This window comes from Lytechinus variegatus, chromosome 1 (assembly GCF_018143015.1).
Source record: "Lytechinus variegatus isolate NC3 chromosome 1, Lvar_3.0, whole genome shotgun sequence".
Classification (NCBI taxonomy): domain Eukaryota; kingdom Metazoa; phylum Echinodermata; class Echinoidea; order Temnopleuroida; family Toxopneustidae; genus Lytechinus; species Lytechinus variegatus.
Genome location: NC_054740.1, coordinates 73,189,263 through 73,205,414, shown reverse-complemented (window position 1 = coordinate 73,205,414; position 16,152 = coordinate 73,189,263). Strand labels below are relative to the sequence as shown.

The 16,152-nt window shown below is 37.4% G+C and overlaps 1 protein-coding gene across 1 annotated transcript in view; it reads left to right on the top strand.

Annotated features, from left to right (window-relative positions):
* Positions 1–16,152, top strand: part of LOC121422381 (ADAM 17-like protease) — a 68,517-nt gene that overhangs the window by 33,287 nt on the left and 19,078 nt on the right. Inside the window, exons 15-19 of the mRNA XM_041617391.1 lie at positions 3–173; positions 938–1,011; positions 1,902–2,032; positions 7,440–7,518; positions 8,718–8,806. Coding sequence (XP_041473325.1) covers positions 3–173; positions 938–1,011; positions 1,902–2,032; positions 7,440–7,518; positions 8,718–8,806 — 544 coding nt within the window. The remainder of the gene's footprint in view (positions 1–2; positions 174–937; positions 1,012–1,901; positions 2,033–7,439; positions 7,519–8,717; positions 8,807–16,152) is intronic.

The window sequence follows — 16,152 nt, the reverse complement described above, 5'->3', positions numbered from 1 at the left end:
AGTGACAAGAACTCTGTATGCTGTGAGAACTGCTATTATGCCCCTGTGACAAAAGTGTGCAGTGATGCCACGGAACAGAATGCGTACTGCAAAGGCAAGTCTTACTGCACATCAAGGGATATTCGATGTCCACTACCAAACGATCTTAGAGATGGAACCAGATGCATTGATAAGTAAGTCATTGGCATGTAACTGAATTGTGCATATAGCTGTTTTGTGTAAAATAGGGAAATTTTAGAATGTCATAACTTTCTCATTTTACATCCGATCATGAAGAAATTTTGAGTGTTACGTTTGTTTGATTTATTTTTAAAATTTCAAATGTGACTACAGCTATTAAGTTTATGTTCTGGGCCCACTTAAGAAGGTCCCTTCCATAAAGGCTGTCACCAATAACAAGCTCTCATTCTTTGACAGTTACAAGTGCAGTATTGTATCTCTATCCATCAAAATAATCAAAATCAAGTAAAATGTTTTTTATTGTGGAAATCAGTTACTGCTTTCGTAAATCTCTGTGTAATCAGGGGGCGTATCATAAAGCTGTTTGTAAGTTAAGAGCGACTTTAAGAATGACAGGTGATCCTTTCTTACATGCTAAATAGCCATTTAATGGTACATATCATTTACCACAAGAAAGGATCACCAGTTCTTAAAAAGTCGTTATGAAGTAAGAATCAGCTGTATGAAACACCCTCCTGGCGGGTGATTCATAAAGCTGTTTGTAAGTTAAGAGCGACTTTAAGGGACGGCTGGTGATCCTATCTTGTTGTAAATGGTATTCACCATTAAATGTTAATTGGTGATTATTTAGCGCGTAAGAAAGGATCACCAGTCGTTCTTAAAGTCGCTCTTAACTTACAAACAGCTTTATGAAACACCCTTGTGGCCCAGATGATTGTTTCTATTCCGTTATAATCCTTCTCTTTTCCCCTTCCAGTGGTACATGTATTGGAGGTGAATGCAGGGCATTCTGTGAGGTCAATGGTTTCAGGTCCTGTATCTGCTCTTCATGTGAGTATTCATTAGTGTCACCCACAATTGGTGATATGAAAGATGATTTATTCCATGGGAGTATTTCCTCTTTGTTTTTTATAATGGATCAAAAACTGAAATATCCTTTGGTAATTCCATAAATTGGTACGTACATGTACATGTATGTGTTGTAGTATTGTTCCCTCATGTCCACATTGCCACTGTTACACGTATCAATCTTTTGTGAATTATGCCAAGACTTGAATATTATCCAACTTTCTTCTTCTTTTTTCTACTGCCTCAGAGGTATTTCAGTTCTATTCTTTTTTTTTTGGCTGTTGTTTTTCAAATAAGCATGTTATTGATGCATACTTTATCCTCAGAAAGCCGTTTCAACTGATCGTATTCTCAGGGCAATGTTATAATTTGACAACTGGCTGTCAATAGTAGTGTCACAGTCATACCAACAAAAACGACCCCAGATTGATTCAAACTACTTCTACTAATTATAACAATATACAACAGTCATATAGCATCTTACATGTATATTAATATTTCTATTAAAGCGTTGCATACTATTATCTGGGCTTTATCATGGCTGAAGTAATTGAACGCTTGAGCATTCAAAGAATTCCTTCCTACTGGGTTCCCATTTACTACACCTGTGTGGAGAGTGGCATATGTAGATAAATGCCTTGTCAAAGGATGCTAGTGCTGCGGTGGGATTTGAACCCCGGACCTCGAGGTTCAAAGTCCAGAGACTGAGCCACAACACATCCACACCACTATTATGTTATTGGCAGTGACATACAATCAGTGGGGCTGAATTCAGTTTCGTTGGTGTGACTGCCACATAAGCTTCAATCAAGATCGACTCTGGTTTATTGCCCAAGATGCTTACAGCTCTTTTGTTGTTTTCCTGTGTGCAGTGGAGCTCTCTTGTTACTTCTGCTGTGTGTTTGAGCCAAACGGGGCATGCTTGCCCTTCAAGGACCGCTACACTGATCTGCCTGTACCTGTCCCAGATGGCAAACCATGCGAAGCGGGCAGCTGCATTCAGGTAGAGTAGTATTTATTCAATCAACCTCTCGCTATGGCATTCATTTCAGTATCAGGATAATTAGCTATGGCATTCAATTCAGTGTAAAGGTGAAGTCAATATTTCACTTGCCAAGGGATTCATTTGCCTGAATTCACAAAGCTGGATTTGAAAAGTGGACTCTTGAAAAAAATAGTTCCAATTTTTTTTACTTAGATGAAACAATGTAAGCACCCACTCATACTAATGTTGGTCATGGGAGGAGCAATAAATCATTTATTGGCAAGTAAAAGAGCAATATGACACGATCAATTGCGAAAAACGATACTATCAGATTTTTTTTTAATGATATTGATCGGCCATATTGCCCTTTTACTTGCGAACAACGAAATACTCTCTTTCAGTAATATTTGTCACAGCCCTATGCTTCATGCATATAAAGACAAACTGTAGGTAGCATTTCATAATTGATGCCTACAAATTGCACCATGACTGAGAGATTGGTCTACCACAGTATAGTCAACACAAGCATTAACCACAGTTTTTCTCTTTCAACTTGATGAAAAGCTCCATGTAAAGGCCAAGTCCACCCCAGAAAATCGTTGATTTGAGTCGATATAGAAAAATTGAACAAAAATAACACTGAAACTTTGAAACTTTCATCAAAATCAGATGTAAAATTATGACATTTTGAAGTTTCGATTATTTTTCACAAAATAGTTATATGCACATCTCAGTGATATGCAAAGGAGAGAGTGGATGATGTCCCTCACTCACTATTTTTTTATTGTTTGAATTATACAATATTTCAATATTTATAGATTTGACAACAAAGACCACCTTGACTTCACCATAAACTGTTAAAATAATGGTAATTCTACATGATCAGGGAGGACTAAATTTCACATGACATAGAGGAGAAAATTATAATTTTCATATTTCATATACAGTAATAAAATACAAAAGAAATAGTGAGTGGGTGATGTCATCAGTTCCTCATTCGCTTATGACCAGGATGTGCATATATAATGTTTTGTGAAATCAAGTGAAACTTTATTAAGTCATAACTTTCTTATTTTACATCCGATTTTGATGAAATTTTCAGTGTTATGTTTGTTGGATTTTTCTCCTTTATATAAATCAACTTTTTGTTGGTGTGGACTTGAAACACTACAATTTTCCAGAAATCTTACTGGTAGTTTTCCTGATTCTTTTCTTCCCTGTTGTCTTTTTTCCCATTCAAATCCATGGCTCATGCTGTTTAGTATGTCTTTGGAAAAACATGGGCAAGCAACAAGCCTCTCATGAAAACGAATGTTGGTTCATGAAATTCATAACTTGCTATGCATACTGTATTATGGCGCTGCAATCCACCACAAACCCACAAATGATCAGCAGAATTTTTAAAAGTTAAAAATGTGATCTTAAAAAAAGAGAATCCCAGCTTAAAATGATGTATGACTTGGTAATATTAGATGATTCTAAAACACTTTTGAAAAGAGTGCTGAATACCAGAATAGAATTTTTCTTTTGATTAATTAGGGATTAAGCCCAATCTATTAATTGAAACACTCTTGCCCTCCTATTGTGCAAATGTGACAAAAAGCGAATTAATCAATAATTTTTTCATAGGAGTCTCAAATTACCCCCAGAGTTTGTGCACTGATTGGGCACATCCTGTTGAATGTTATGTTAATAAAGAATTACTGCTGCAAGAACAGTTCCAACCAAGTTCTCAATTTATCGAAGTTAAATTTGAGGGGATTATTTGCATTTCAGGAAGGAACTGAATTTGTGTATTTACGGCAAGGGGGGTTACAGTGATTCACAGTTCCAATCAAGGCCTGTGATTTTGTTGTTATTGTTGTATGTTTAAAAGGGAATCTAACCCAAGTGGAAAGCTTTTAAAAATATTTTTTCTAATCAAACTAGAGAAGCAGATTGATGAAATTTGAACAAAAAATCAGACAAATGAAAGTCGTACAAAGTTTTAATCTCTACATACATGTACAGTATATCTATTGAGATTTCAAATTGTCAACATCAATGATATCATTGTGTAGGATTGGGGGCAATTCCTGTATTCGCTCCAGGTACACAAATGATAAATACCTTTTCAAACTTTCACCCACAGTGATAATTGATTTTAATGAGGAAATGTAGTAAAAGAAACCCCCAAATTTGTGATCAGTATGTACATGGCAAACCCGGGGGATTCATAAATGCCGCCGTTCACTTGATAATAATAATAATGATAATAATAATAATGCAGTTCTTGTATAGTGAATTTCAGACCTGAAAGGACTCTCAATGCACTCTACAAATTATACAACATAAGGAATTGTTATTTTTCAATCATAACTTTTTTTTACTCATCGTCCAATTTCTTTCAAACTTTCAGTTTTGAATATTCTAATTTGTCTTTTTCTTTGGACCTTCATCCAAGACCCCTAGGGAGGTGTCTTAACTTAAAGACCCAGAACGGACCCAAAAATTAAAATGACAAATCATATACAAATCAAAAATTTATAGACTACTAAATACAGCAATGTAAGCTTTATGCATTTCACCACTTAACAGCTGAGTATTTTGCTGAAGAACAGCTCCAATTATTGGGCTTAGAAAACAGGCTTTATTGTGCTTTTCACCGGCCTTGAAACCGTGACAACATTGTGTGAGAAGCGTTGTGATTCCATAGATTTGTACACAGAAAAAAATGGGTTATTTTTTTCCTTTCCAGATTATGCATTTCATTTTCTTCACTTCTATCACAGAGTGATATCACATGTATTTTTTCCTGCACTCTTGAATTTATGAAATCTACAGTTTTGGACTAGGTTTTGCCATATTTTATTGAAAATGAAAAAAATGAATTCATCAGAAAAATTACCCAGTGTTTTTGTACACAAACCTAAGGAATCACGACCCTCCATACACAACATGACATCATCATTTCCATGTGACGTGGGGGTGCTCAATCGAAACGAGTTCGGGAGGAGAAATTTCTTTGATTTCTATTTAATTTTTAACTAATGGAAGGAGATATATGTAATATTTTTGGTATATTTGTATTTTATGAATCATTACATTCTGTTGATGTATGGTTGTCTTTACCCGGGTCAGGGTCTTTAATCCTATCTAGGCCGGGGTATTTTGCAAGTTCATATGGCGGGGGGGAGGCCTCCCAGGCCCCCCCCCTTGAGATCTCGGCGGTTGACCGTGCAATCGCGCCGAAAATTGGCATGCAGGTTGTCTAGGACATAATCTACAAAACTGTATAGTAATTTATTTCATGCAAATTGCTGTGATTAAGCTAATTTATGAGTAATTAGTGTGCAAAATCATACTTTTCCTGCTAACTCCCTAAATAAAGCTCCAAATGTTCTAATTTTTGGTTCGGGAAACTCTTTGTGGTGTTCTTAGCAAGGGAACATGAAAAAAATTGCGATATCAGACCAATTCCTTATGCATTATATTGTTTTTTGCAATTTCTTTATGTATTTCCTTGTTTTTTGGACCTTTTGTTTTTCATTGTTTTTTCAATTGAATTTATTGGGGACTCTTCTGAGATCATAAACAGCATAAAATGAATACATTTGGACCAGATGATTTTTGGATGAAAACACAATTTGCATTGACTTTGTACACGAAATCATGTTTTTGAGCAATTAATGGTCTGACAAGCACTTGCATAATGTTGCGTAATTTCGGAACCGCGTACCTGGGTGACGCAAAATGGGTCTCAGAAGTTGCGCAAGAGTTGAAAGTAAAAAGTCAGCAAGCGGCGTGGTAAAAAAATCTTCGCTGCGAAAATATTGCGCGAATCGTTGAGGGCCCCCCCCCCCCCCGGTCTGGATAGGGTTAAAAATCCAACAGGCATAACACTGAAAATTTCATCCCTGAACATATGGAATTACCATTGTTTAACATTTTATGGTTCAGTCAAGTTGGTCCTTATTGTCAAATCTGTAAAAATTGAAATATTGTATATTTCAAACAATAAAGAACAAAAGGAATACATGTGAGTGAAGGACATCATCGATTCTCCAATTTGCATTGTGATTAAATTGTGCAAACAATGTTTTTGTGAAAAATAAGCAAAAAAAATAAGATGTCATAACTTTCTCATTTTACATCCGATTGTCTTGAAATTTTCAGCATTAAGCCTGTTTGATTTTTCTCTATTGATACGAATCGACTTTTTTCTGAGGTTGACTTGACTTTTAAGTTGTAAGGATAAAATATTGAGCCAAAATTTTGAATTCACTCGGTGAAAATCAGTGTAAAATACTCAATATCAGCCAAGAGGCCTTTCAAAACATTCACATGTATTTAAGTGTTATTTGTAGCAGTAGTTCATGGAGGTGGGAAAATTCTTGCTCCTTTTCAATTGCATGGTATATTACCAGCAGCGTTCTCGCCAGTGTATAATACGCATGGTTCAAACACCATGCATGCGGAAATGGGGACCAAGTGGAACCATGCGTAAAATTTCAGCGACATGCGTGGAAAAATTAAATGGAAATATTCAGAAAAAAATGATACACTCCATGAACTCATCTTAGTGATATCAACTTCATTTATCGGGTTGCGCCGAAGTCCCACTAACTTAAGACCACTTACAGGCCTACTACGGCTAGGAAAGTGGCAAGGTGCCCAGCTAGCTCGCGGCTGCTATTGCGGGCATATGACGGCATGGTACGGTCGTTCCGTTGCCTATTCCCCCGTTTGCCCCGCACATCACACGGGCTATGCTCCATGGTGAAACGTCTGTTCACAGACTCACACAAAACTTACATGTCGATCTACATGGCATTACATTGTTTGATGTTGTAACACACAGTCGTAAATCACTAGGAAGTGTCCGTGATATATTTTGCATTTGTGTATGTGCACGAAAGCCACACGCATGCGCTCAGCTAGCTCAGCGAATTAAGTTGGATGACGCGTCTCGACTCTATTGACCAACTCCATTACATATCACATGACCCTCAATCATGAACGCTGTTTTGTTCCGAAGTTGAATGCATTTCGTGATTTCCCTTTTCTCAAAAATATTTACAATTCATAAACTGGAAAGCTGCACTTCTCTTTCTTTGGACTGAACGGCAAGTATCTGTGCATTTATGTGCATTTGTGTGGGCTTAAAAATACGCCACAATGGGGCTTCCTTAGCGTCTCTATTTGATGAAAAGGCCGTCGCTTCCGCGCTCCGCGAGGGAGGGGTGAACCCCCCTCCCGCACCCACCCCCCAGGAGTGGGAGCACAAGTCCCCGACATGGGTGAATTTTTTTCTGGCGAGAACGCTGATTACCAGTGGTATTTAGATTGAGAATGAAAGAGGCATTTCTTGATATATTAAACTCCTAAAAAAACAAGGTTTGCTTATAACCAAATGCCATAAGTGTAACTTTTTTTTTTGTCGCAGGGCCTTTGTGAGAGTCAGACGCAGGATCTTATTGCAAGATTCTTTGATGTCTTTGAAGGTTTCACTATCAGCACAATAGGTAAGGCGTTATTTTGATCATAAACTCATATGTAACAAATTCATAAGATTGTGTTGTGATGCATAGGATGTTTCCTCTGGCCCCTGTCTTACAGGCCCAAATTCACAAAGGTGTTTTTGAAAACCCATGGTCGAATCCATGGTTTGTGCAGATTTCCTTTTTAAATTACGCTTAATTTACCGCCCAATACGCGCTGAACTAATTTATACAGGAAATCTGCATAAACCATGGATTCAACCATGGGATTTTAAAACCTATGTGAATTTGTGCCATACAGATTTGCGATTGACCAGGGGAGCGTTTCATGAAAGGACTTGTCGAGCGTTTTATCTGACAAGTCCTGTTTCATCAGACAGTTACTATAGTAACAGTGCTTCTCAACCAATCAGAATCCAGGAAAGTTGTCAGATCTGACAACTTTTCGGACGAAAATATTGATGAAACGCCCCCCCCTGATAACCACAACTATGTAAAGCCAGCAACGTCAACATCTAAAATGCATGTTGGTCCAAAATGTGCTCTAGATAAGGTGTATGGTCATACATTCATCATTCAATATGTTTTCTCTTTGTTTACAAGGGACACTGCAAATTTCTCAGAGGAAAAATTTTGATAATTATGATATTATGAAAAATTATGATAATGGTGGATTTCGATATACATGTAGTTGAGATTGATCAAATGAATCGGAACACTTTGAGAGACAAGCCCCAAGTTACTAATTGTGATCAGGTATTTGACAAACTAGCCAGCTGATGGAACAAGGTGCCGATCAGTCTTCACCCATCTTGACCTCGCCTTGCTGTATACATTACTTACTGGTTTTAAGAACTGGAACAAACTGCACCTGGCATGATTAAAATCTTTTTATATGGGCAATTCCATAAAATATTTATGTCCGAGCCCCTATATGTGGGACCTTCAATTTTCTCTGTCTCTGATTTCTTGTTCTTTTGACAGTCTCTAATGCTCTCAAGTGATCTTGACATGGTCAGTTTATGAATTTAAGTTAAACTTGAGAAAAATGGTGGTTGGACGTATAAAAGGTTGGTTCTTTTATGGAATTGCCCATATGTTGCATTTTAACAAAAAAAAACAATGTTCATAATTGTGACTGGATGAAAAAACTGAATTCTGTTTTGTAAAGACATGTTGGATGCCATGATTAATACTGTGCATATTATCTTTACACCCCATAGGTCGTATCATCAAAGACAATGTTGTAGGAGCCACTCTGATTATTTCCCTTCTTATATGGATTCCTTGCAGCTGTTTAGTACACTATGTGGTGAGTTCCTTTTTATTCAAACATTCAATATCACTTCAATGATTTATGGATATAATCAATTGGAGGGGTCTGTGTTGTAGTCCCTGACCAAAGTATGATATCATTATACTAAGTGATAATGATGGTAATCTCCACTTTTCTGTTGCTTTTCACTCTTTTAGGAATATCAAAATTTTCAAATCCCATTTTTTTGCGGTATTTTCCTTTATTAATTTGATTTTTGTCTTGCCCACCAGAGGTGAAGGTGAGACTTAAGGATCCAAATGTCGTCCGTCGTCCTTCCGTCACAAACCATACTTGCCAACTGTCCCGTTTTTATCGGAATTGTCCCGTTTTTTAAATTTTTTACAGCAGAAAAATCGGAATGTTCCGATTTTTGAGCCTAGACAAAAAAAAAATCAATAAAGAAAACAAGAGAAAAAAGTGTTTGCGCGTGTTCAATATTACGAAATGTACAGTATTGTCTATGACTTCCGGGTTTGAGCTATCGATACACGTAATGTTACAGTCCCACCAACGAAACTGACCGATGGTACATGTACGGTCATGTGTACGGTATGTCAAGTTTCGATCGCTCTCCCAAGTCGATTTTCCGCTGTGTGACCGGTGTACACATGCGACTGACTAGACTGCGAAAACGTGGTTTGTTTGCATGCGATGCGGAGTGCCCATGTACTTGTGCACAACGCATGTATGCACAGCACCGATCTCTATATGTGGGACATGTATTAACGCTTGCTGAGCTGTGCACGGGGTATGTGACGATCGTGGATTTAACGGGATTATTTCGCAAAACTAGAGAGGATTTGATCAAAATGAGTGGAAAACGGTTGCAGAAATTTAAAGGGGAGTACAAACAACGATTTCATGTCATAAAGCCAAGCACGAAAGGCGTTGAATTTGCAATTTGCATGTGTTGCCGGCAGGACATAAAATTAAAATCTCAAGTGGAGGAGCTAATGATAAAGTAGGCACGCCGGGAAGAAAAAACACATCGACAATGAAAAGGCGGATCTCGATGCGACTCGCATGTCCAAAATATCTTCCTTTATGCCCAAAGAGGATACCTCTGTCATTGGAGCCGAGGTAAGATTTACTGATTTTTTGGTGGAACATAACATTGCCATTGATGTTTCTGACCATAGAGCTAGTATTAGCTCCATGTTCTGACCATGCTGGTGATTTGTTCAGACCAATGTTTCCCGACTCAAAAATTGCTAAGGGTTACAGTGCTGCTCGGACAAAAACAAGTAACATCCTATGTACCCTAGCAGACAGCTATGCGAAAGCTTTGGTCAGTAAAGTCAAGCATCAGCCTTACAGTATCACTACAGATGGCAGTACCGATCAAGGAGCCGTGAAACTGTACCCAATACTCCTGAAAACTTATGACGATAATATTGGTCAGGTACATGTACATGTAGCATGTGAACTTTTGTCACTGCAACAGTGCTCTGACTGACAGATCAACAGGGGAGAATATTTTCAAGATCATGGATACTGAACTACAGAACTGGGGCATGTGTGTAGAGTGTCTATTAATATATATATTATGTGATTCTGGTATCATTTTAAGCATCTAATGGCCCTCCATAGTGCTATTTTTCTTTCAGCCTCAAGGGGGCAACGCCCCCTTGAGGCCCCAATTGGGGCGCTGCCCCTGAAACAAGTCGGGAGCCTAAGCTAAGCGGCCCCCTGAACCCCCGGCCGGCCGGGGGTCCAGGGGGCCGCCCGGTCAAATTTGTCCCTCTTTTTAGATTTCAAATGTTGGCAAGTATGACAAACCTGTAATGACACATAACTCCACAACCGTAAGTCGCTTTTCAACCAAAATTGGATGGTAGATGGACTTGGGGGACCTGCATGTTATGCTGCAGTCTGAGGTCACATGGTAAGGTCAAAGGTCATTTTCAGGTCAACGTTACAGTTTACATGCAAGACTCTCTTATGACACCTAACTCCACAACTGTAAGTCGCTTTTCAACCAAACTTGGATGGTAGATGGACTTGGGGGACCCGCATGTTATGCTGCAGTCGGAGGTCATATGGTAAGGTCAAAGGTCATTTTCAGGTCAACGTTAAAGTTTACATGCAAGACTCTCTTATGACACCTAACTCCGCAACTGTATGTCGCTTTTCAACCAAACTTGGATGGTAGATGGACTTGGGGGACCTGCATGTTATGCTGCAGTCGGAGGTCACATGGTAAGGTCAAAGGTCATTTTCAGGTCAACGTTAAAGTTTACATGCAAGACTCTCTTATGACACCTAACTCCGCAACCGTATGTCACTTTTCAACCAAACTTGGATGGTAGATGGACTTGGGGGACCTGCATGTTATGCTGCAGTCGGAGGTCACATGGTAAGGTCAAAGGTCATTTTCAGGTCAATGTTAAAGTTTACATGCAAGACTCTCTTATGACACCTAACTCCACAACCGTAAGTCGCTTTTTACCCAAACTTGGATGGTAGATTGACTTTGGGGACCTGCATGTTATGCTGCAGTCTGAGGTCACAGGTCATTTTCAGGTTGACACGTTAAAGTTTACATGCAAGACTCTCTTATGACACCTAACTCCACAACCGTAAGTCGCTTTTCAACCAAACTTGGATGGTAGATGGACTTGGGGGACCTGCATGTTATGCTGCAGTCGGAGTTCATATGGTAAGGTCAAAGGTCATTTTCAGGTCAACGTTAAAGTTTACATGCAAGACTCTCTTATGACACCTAACTCCGCAACTGTATGTCGCTTTTCAACCAAACTTGGATGGTAGATGGACTTGGGGGACCTGCATGTTATGCTGCAGTCTGAGGTCACATGGTAAGGTCAAAGCTCATTTTCAGGTCAACGTTAAAGTTTACATGCAAGACTCTCTTATGACACCTAACTCCGCAACCGTATGACGCTTTTCAACCAAACTTGGATGGTAGATGGACTTGGGGGACCTGCATGTTATGCTGCAGTCGGAGGTCACATGGTAAGGTCAAAGGTCATTTTCAGGTCAACGTTACAGTTTACATGCAAGACTCTCTTATGACACCTAACTCCACAACCGTAAGTCGCTTTTCAACCAAACTTGGATGGTAGATGGACTTGGGGGACCTGCATGTTATGCTGCAGTCTGAGGTCACAGGTCATTTTCAGGTTGACACGTTAAAGTTTACGTGCAAGACTCTCTTATGACACCTAACTCCACAACCGTAAGTCCCTTTTCAACCAAACTTGGATGGTAGATGGACTTGGGGGACCTGCATGTTATGCTGCAGTCGGAGGTCACATGGTAAGGTCAAAGGTCATTTCAGGTCAACGTTAAAGTTTACATGCAAGACTCTCTTATGACACCTAACTGCAACCGTAAGTCACTTTTCAACAAAACTTGGATGGTAGATGTACTTAGGTGACCTGCATGTTATGCTGCTGTCGGAGGTCACATGGTAAGGTCAAAGGTCATTTTCAGGTCAACATTAAAGTTTACGTGCAAGGCTCTTATGACAAGTGTTATTCCATCCCAGTCATTTCACAATGAACTTTCGATATAATTCTCTTGCGTGCCCTCGCAAATCATGATATTTCTGGTTATTTTCATAAGTTGGCGAGACACAAAAGTGCTTTTGCCTTGTTTTTAAATAAAGAATTGATACGGACTGCTTGTTTTATCGTCCATCTTTTTTTATCACATTTGCGCATGTCAGGAATAATGTTAGTCATCTCTTATTCATATTTTTAATAGTCGCATTTCAAATATTGTTATTAATAAAGATCCCATTAGGGTATGCGCTTTAAGCCAGGGTGGACGGTTAGTCCTGTTGAAAATGAAGACATCATGTGCATAACCCAGCAGGTTGAGGGTTTTCGCTGGGTGTAGATTGCGATTATTAACCTTATTTTGCATTGAAACAAACAATGTACAAAAAGTTCAAGTCTTACACGAAAGTGTAGATGATAAAGTTTTATTATTCACAACAAAATCATCAACATTATGAACATATATTTCTCTACTTGGGCACCAAACCATGTATATCTCCAAAAGTTGATTGCTCAAATAATTACAAACAAAAATAATGCCTACCTAGACATTAAACAACACCTAGGACCTGTTGCATAAGACTTTTGTCATAAAAAATACTATCTCAAACAAAAGTCTTCCATTGAAAATTACACATTTAAAAACCCCAGCAAAAATTTTGCCAGAGATTTTCATGTACATGCATCAGGTCACTGTAGTCTTCCCCCTGTTAGATAGTCTAGATCCCATGATCTTTACAGGATATCACGTCATGAATTTTCTTCAGATGTAATTTGTATTTTCGTTATACTGTGCTTTTCCCATTAGACCAAAAGAGCTTACAATCAATTAATTGATTGGAATGATATAATCTTTAAACTACAAACTACTGAAATGATGGGTTTTTCATGCTTTTCTGAAAATTGCTCATGATGGAGACTGAGTGGAGTGCAAGAGCCAAATCATTCAGTATTTTGAAGCAGACATAGCTTAACGCTCACTTATGTATGAGTAATGAAGAAGTGAGACAAAGAGCAGCTAACAGGAGTGCTCAAGCTGTCATATAAAGGCAGGATCAAGCAGTTACACTGTACTTACAAACTCTGGAGCCTGGTTTTTTTTTCAGTGCTTTATTGACAAAAAGATTAGACTAATTTGAATATTCAAAGGAAGTCAGTAGTATCAAATTTAAGAGTGGTTGGGAAGGATCTATGATCTTGGGAAACCTGTGATATTAATTGTGCTGCCACATTTTTTATTCGTTGAATAAATAATAAATTAATTCAGAGATATGCTAATATCTGCAGCGACTACGTCTTTCTTCTACTTTTATGGCTGATAGGTTAATAGTAAATTTGTTTTCCCAGCTTCACTCTCATGTGTAAAGACCATTCACAATATCTTTATTAACATCAGTGATAAAGGAAGAAAAGCATTATGTACAAATCTACCATAATTATCAACAAACTGATATTAGCTACATTTTAATCTGTTTTTAGCTCATCCAGCCCGAGATGAGCTTATGCCGTGGCGTCCGTCGTCTGTCGTCCGTCTACAATTTCAAAATGCTACTACTTCGCCATTTCAAGTCCGATTTCAATTCTGTTTGCTTTATATGATAGCACTAGGTGGGGCATTCAAAACTTCTACACAGAATTTTGAAATTCGTTAAATGTGCTAATTTATGCGCATTTGTCAAAATTCACAAAAAATGCCTCTTCTTCATTATTTGTTGACCGATTTTGAATTTTTTGCTTCCATCTGGTAGAGCTTCATGAGGTTCACCAAACTTCTACACAGAATTTTGAAATTTTAACCAGAACAATTTTTATGGTAATTTATGCATATTTTTAAAAATTCACATCAAATGCTTCTTCTTTATTTGTTGACCGATTTTGATTTTTTTTCTTCCAATTGTCGAGCTTCATGAGGTTCACCAATCTTCTTCACAGAATTTTGAAATTTTGACTAGAACAATTTTTATGCTAATTTATGCATATTTTTAAAAATTCACATAAAATGCTTCTTCATTTGTTGACCGATTTTGATTTTTTTTCTTCCATCTGTAGAGGTTCACCAATGTTCTTCTCAGAATTTTGTAATTTTGACTAGAACAATTTTTATGCTAATTTATGTGAAATTGATTTATTCATATTATTAAATATTCACAGAAAATGCTTTTTCTTCTTTAGTTGTTGACCGATTTTTACTTTTTTCTTCTTCCATCTTGTAGAACTTTATGAGGTTCACCAAACTTTTACACAGAATTTTGAAATGTTCAGTAGAAAATTACTTATGCTAATTTATGCGAAATTTATTCAGAAATCACAGAAAATGCCTCTTCTTTATTTGTTGACAGATTTTGATATTTTTTCTTCCATCTGGTAAAACTACATGAGGCCCACCAAACTTCTACACAGAATTTTGAAATTTTGTCTGGAAAATTATTTATTCTAATTTATGCAAAATTTATTCATAAATCACAAAAAATGTTTTTTCTTCTTCATTTGATCAATTTAAATTTAGTTTGCTTTATATGTGGTGATACAAAATTTCAACATAGAATCTTGAAACTCATTAAATAATATGCTAATTTATTCATATATTTTAAAAACTCACAAATTACTTATTTATTTGTTGATTGATTTTGGTTTATTTTTGTTCCATCTGAGAGCTACATTAGGTTCACCAAGGTTCTACCAGGTTCTACACAGACTTAAGAAACTTTGACTAGATAATTATTAATACTGAATTCATATGAAATTTATTCATAGATCACAAAATATGCTTCTATGTCATTTCTTCATCAATTTCAATTCTATATCCTCAATTTATGTCACCAATATAATTCACTACAGTGTCAACTGGGCTGAAATTAAAATTGTGTTAAATATTGTTGCGAGATGCCGGATGAGCTCCACATCATTGATGTGCTAGTTTGTTTCCTTATGAAAACCAGTTATCCCAGTACAATTTGTACTTCATTTATAGTCAAAAGGATAAGCTATACAAATATCAAATAGCACTCTGTGTGTTAATACAGTAAATGAATAACAACATCGATACAAACAATACATAACACGACTTTCTGGTAACTTTGGAAGTAGGCATACTTGAATTTGAAGTATTATTAGTACCACATTGAAGTGTATCTTTCCATTCTGTGGCTATTATTGTAGTACTAGTATTATAACTGTCTTCCACATTCTCTTTCATTTCCTCTACAAGTAAATCTATAGTGAATTTTGTTTGCCCACCTTCATTCTTACTCCAACAGGTGTAAAGACCAATCATATCCTCAGTAACACAACTGATTAGAAGTGCATTATGTGGAAGGATAGAAATTGTTTCTGGTAGGGTGTCTCTTACAGTGGTTAGTTGTTCCCCTTGAAATGTGACTGACCAGTAAATGTCATTTGATGTTATTATTGGGCAAGGTAACTCAACCATTTTGTCACCAAGGAATGAAAGAAGAGTTTGGTAGGGCCGAGAGCACAGCGGTGGTCGGCAGGTGAAGCTGTTCTTGGCAGCAAGATCAATCACTGAATAGTTGGCATAAGCTAAAGGTTTGTCACATTTTATGGGTGTGAGTGTGTGTTTCAGAGCCATAATAGATTTGATGAGGTCACAATTACATGTCCAAGGATTGTTTTCTAATTCAATTTGGATTCTTTTTAAAGGGAACGTCAGTAAGCCAAGATCAAGCTTTGTAAGTTGGTTGCCTTGAAGGCGAAGATCAGTCAAGTATGTCTGATGCTGTAATGACCCAAATTCAAAGAACAGTATGTGGTTGTAACTTAAATCTAGAAACCAGAATTGATGATGCTTGTCAAATGAAT